Here is a 5,040-nt window from a genome sequence, read left to right on the forward strand (position 1 = left end):
CCCCAGTACTCTTTCCTGCCATAGCAGGGGGTCGGACTAGATGATCTGCTAAGGTCCCTTCCGACCCTAAAAACTATGAAACTATGATTTGGCCAGATCCAAATCTGAAGATTTGATTCTGATTCAAAGAATTAGTGATGCAGCCATAGATACAGCTTTAAATGCTTTTTCTACATACCTTGAGGTAGCAGACATGGCTTGTGAATGCTGCAATGGTGGGGTGGATGGAACGTCCCACAGGAGTGTGGGGGTCCCCCCACAAACTCAGCAATGAACCTAGAAGTGGATCATAAGTACCTCTGATCCACTTCCAGGTCCACTGCTGAGTGCACAGGGGGGCCCCCCGAGCCTCCCCCCAGATCAGTGATTGGCTGTGGGTGCACCCCCAGACCCAGGAGGCACCAGTCACCAAGTCAGGGGTCGTGGGGGGGAGTCCCCTGCGTGCTCCATGGTGGACCCGGAAATGGACCAGAAGTGGTTTGGGTCCACTTCTGGGTCCACCGCCAAGTGTGCTGGGGACCCCTCTGCACTCCTGTGGGATGCTCCATCCACCCCACCATCTCAGCATTCACGAGCCACACCTGCTACCTTGAGATATGTAGAAAAAACATATAAAGCTGTGTCTATGTCTGAATTGTTGAATCTCTCCAAATCAATTCGGAGGGTTCCAGTTTGATTGGAGAGATTAAAGGGTCTCCTGATTTCAGTTTGGATTTGGAGATTCGGCCACCGAATCAGGCCAAATCTCCACCAAATCGAATCAGTGACCAAAGTTTCGCACAGCCCTAGTTATTAGGTTACTGTGCATTAAGCATCTCATGTAGATGTGACCTCTGTGAAGTAAATCAGTATGAACAGAGGGTGAGTACTAGACCGGAGTCAGAAGATTGGGTTCTGATTCCACGTGTTACTTCTGAATATAAATGACCTTATGCATATTTTCATGTGCCAACGATTCAAAAATGGTCTATAAATTTGCGTGCCCAAATTGCAATGATTATTGTACACCTCAGAGTTAGTTAGCAATCATAATGTTAGTTGAAGGCAGAAGTGCTCAGAGCTTCTGAAATTCAAACTCTAAATATTTAAGGGTTGGGTGAGCTGTATTAAAGAAAATATAATTTGGCAAAAGGCAAGCCTCAAATTATAGTAATATATTAAATGCTTTGTCTCAAATGTCAACCCCTCCCCCAACCCCAAAACATAAAGAGATGATTCATTTAAATATTTTGCCCAAGCTTACATTAAAAAGATGGGACAAAATAGATTCAGTAAGAAAGCATGGAGAAAGAAAGTAAGGGTGGAAGAAACAAAAGGCTGACATCTTTGTTGCTGCTTCTTTGGCAGATGACCCCGTGTACATGGACAATCAGGCTCACAGAGAAGAATATGTTCTGAATGAACATGGGATGCTGTACGAGGGAGTACACAAGCACATTACTTCTAGACCGTGGCACTTTGGACAGGTGAATGCAGTGCTCTGAGACTTCTTGTGAACTTGTTAACAAATCAAGAGGGCAATAGACTGGTTCTGACCTTTTTCTAGTATTGGTATATTTCAGGATTTACAGAAATTTTTGGTGTGCTACACAATTTTGTAAGACTTTTGTGCAGCAGTCCAGATTACGCTCTTGTTTTAACATTTTGCATGGACTACAACAATCCTTTCTACATGGCTTATATGGTAGCAGACTCAACTTTGAAGGAAAACCAAATGAACTTATTTTGGCTCTGTAAAGTTGCAGAGAATTTTCTGCAAAATGGAGAGAAGGATATGGGCCCCCTGAAGGAAAAGGGATAATGTTTCTATTGGCAAAGCATGTTTACTGATATTATAGAAAGTCTTATCCAATCTCTATGCCAATAGATATGAAATGCAATATAAACTATTAAATACTGGGATTAAAGAAGGGAGCTTCCCACAAGCATCCCACTGATTTAAAGGAAAATAAAAGTGTCAAATCAGTGACTTCAGTCCATAAAGTCTGTTACTAACCCTCTTTTTTTGTATAATTAGTTTGAAAATGGGATTCTGGATATCTGCCTGAAGGTCTTGGATATAGGTTCAAATTACCACCAAGGCTCTGAACGAGGTTGTCGCTGGCGTAATGATCCTGTGCATGTCAGTATGGTGGTAAACCACATAGTAAGTGAAGGGTTTCTTTCCTTTTACCTTTATCTACATCAGCAGTACTGACCTGCGTTTTTTAGAAGAGTTTATCACAAGAAATCCCCTCACTACAAAGAGTTACTCATGGAGGAATTTGACTTTAAACACAACCTAGCTTTTTCTTAACTCTGTTACTTACTGCAGCATTTATCATCTGTGGTTCTCAGAAAATATGAAACCATGATTATTGCTTTATTCTTTCCAGCTTTGTGGCCATCACAGTAACAGCATCATGAAGCTCCCAGACAACAATGATTACCTGAAGGGAACTAACCCATTAACATGGAATGGAAGTGTCCCCATTCTTCAACAGTGGTATAATGGAAGGTGTAGGCCAGTCAGATTTGGAGACTGTCTCACTCTTGCATCAGTGATGTGCACAGGTACGCAGGCAAGAAAAACTTTCCCAAAAACTGATTGCAAATTATTCATCTGATCTACATACTACCAGAAAAAAGGATTTTTTTTGTTCCCAGTGTAAAGTAGCTACTTAGTATGAGATCTAATTTTATCTCTGTAGTTTTCCATACCATAGTCAGAGGAAGAAGAAAATCACTACTCTTTCCCCCCTAAATTTGACATCAATTAGTACTATAAGCCATGGCATTTGCTAAGCATTTCTTATAGCGATTTAAGAAAACCAGGGCAAACCTGGAATATTGTATATGATAGTATACTCTTCTAGGTCAAGTTTGGAAAATGATGCGAAGGAACAAGAGGTGGCAATAGGAACAAAATGCCTGATTATGGCTTTTCCTCAGAAATGAACTGTCAACTGTTATCCTATTTAATGGAAGAAATGGGAGTTTTAGTGTGCTAGACATCATAGAGAAGTGCCAATGGCAAGGCTGTACTGATCACTTACTGAAGCTAAATCTACTTTGGGTTAAGGAAACTATTTTGTCATAGAGTGGCATTCACATTAACATAATAGAAAACTTTGGCTGGTTTGTTAAAAAATGCCATTGTTGCAGAACCTGAACAGGGAGGCAACCAAAAAGGCTATCATCTCTGTTATTACTTTACACTGTTTTCCAAATACCTGAAAGGAGCCCTTAGTGAGACTCCGTTTGTACCCTGTCTGATGCACCTATGCATATTGTAACATACAGATATACCTTCTATGTGTTAACAATTTGAGAATTATTTGAAAAATAGGAAGGAAAGAACTCAACTAACTAATTCTAGGGAATTGCTGCTTATAGATTCTTTTGTGAAAATAGTCTAAGAGTATTTTTTTTTCCTTGTAGTGATGAGGTGTTTGGGAATTCCAAGCCGTGTCATAACAAATTTCTGTTCTCCACACTGTGCTGAGAACCCCCTTGCTGTCAATGAACTTTTCGACTCTACTGGCAAAACCCTGTGTGGAAAAGACAAATTATGGTAAGTGTGAAATAGGGCATTAGAGCTCCCTATGTTGTTGTGTGCTGTTTTAGATGTACAAGGAAGATAGAAAGACTCATATTAGCCTGCTAATGCAGCATTTCTGCATGTCCATTTCTTCAGATTTCAAGACTACTGCAATAATTCAGTAACTATATACTAATGGCAGCCACATGACTACTGAATCTACATGAAAAACTCATAAAACATACATAAGGACAAAACTACTTACGCTTTTCCTTTGCAAAAAAATAAGACCATCCCTCTTTGAGTAGTCCAAAAATACTAACTGGGCCATGAAACACAAGGGCTAAACCCATCATAGAGTTGAGCCATCATCTTCCATCCTCCATAACTTCGTTGATAATTGTGTTTGGTAGTTGGTTTTATGAAAATCCTTATCACTGACCAAAACTACTGTAGATGTATCCTCACAACTGTATCTATGATCCATGCTCTTAGTCTGGTTGGATGAGAATTTTAGCTTGTATTAAAGTATAGGCCTTAAGAGTTGTTGACAAAGTCTCTGATTTTTTACTTTCAAGAAAGAAGAGAAAATCTACAGAGAAGGACTAGGAGGATGATCAAGGGAATGGAGGCCAGATTTTACAAGAAGTTGCTAAAAGAGATTGGCTTGTTTAGTGCAGTACAATGAAAGATAAGAGGGGATATTCTTATTCTATATATATATATATATATATATATATATATATATATAAAAATAAATGGAGGTAAACTAAGGACGGGGGAAGAACTATTTGAGGTAAAGACAGGTTTTGGCATAAGAATGCATAGATATTAACTGGCTATGAATAAATTTAAACTGGAAATTAGAAGAAAGTTTCTAAACATCAGAACAGAAGGGTTCTTGAGCAACCTTCCAACATGGCAAGATGGGTGGGGTAAACAACCTAACCATAGATTCAATGGAGCTTAATCTATTTACATGAAAAGGTTTATATGAAAGGGGTGCCTGCAATAGCAGGCACGTTTACTTAGTGATTGAAGAAGTCTCTTACAATTCTGTGTTCCTACAGGGCATATCACTGCTGGAATGAATCCTGGATGGCTCGCAGAGACCTAGGTCTCTGCAGTAGTAACTGGCAATGTCTGGATCCAACACCCATGGAGTCTGGAAGAGGTGAATGAAGCCTGTATCCTGTATCCTGCATGCTTGTGTTCTTGAAGTAGTATAGTGAGCATTTAATGTTATGCCATGTTATGATATATTTACCTGTATATATCCTAGGTTCAGCTTGCTGTGGCCCTACCTCAATCAGAAGTGTTAAAGATGGAGAACTGGATTTGGACTATGATGGCCAACATATATTTTCTCGTCTGAATGCAAGCTGTATTGGTTGGCTTTCCAAAAACAGTGACAAGAAAGAAAAACTTTGCTATGATGCTTGGCTTTGTGGGCAGTGTGTTAGCACTAAGTCTGTTGGCAATGATTGTTGTGAAGATATCACTGGAGCATACAAATATGA

General features: G+C 39.7%; 1 protein-coding gene across 1 annotated transcript in view; it reads left to right on the top strand.

Moving 5' to 3' along the window:
• Nucleotides 1-5,040, top strand: part of LOC109302827 (protein-glutamine gamma-glutamyltransferase 5-like) — a 30,072-nt gene that overhangs the window by 10,969 nt on the left and 14,063 nt on the right. Inside the window, exons 4-8 of the mRNA XM_019524696.1 lie at nucleotides 1,348-1,466; nucleotides 2,018-2,146; nucleotides 2,376-2,553; nucleotides 3,421-3,553; nucleotides 4,591-4,694. Coding sequence (XP_019380241.1) covers nucleotides 1,348-1,466; nucleotides 2,018-2,146; nucleotides 2,376-2,553; nucleotides 3,421-3,553; nucleotides 4,591-4,694 — 663 coding nt within the window. The remainder of the gene's footprint in view (nucleotides 1-1,347; nucleotides 1,467-2,017; nucleotides 2,147-2,375; nucleotides 2,554-3,420; nucleotides 3,554-4,590; nucleotides 4,695-5,040) is intronic.

This window comes from Gavialis gangeticus, unplaced genomic scaffold (genome assembly GCF_001723915.1).
Source record: "Gavialis gangeticus isolate Ggan-Ray unplaced genomic scaffold, GavGan_comp1, whole genome shotgun sequence".
Lineage (NCBI taxonomy): Eukaryota > Metazoa > Chordata > Crocodylia > Gavialidae > Gavialis > Gavialis gangeticus.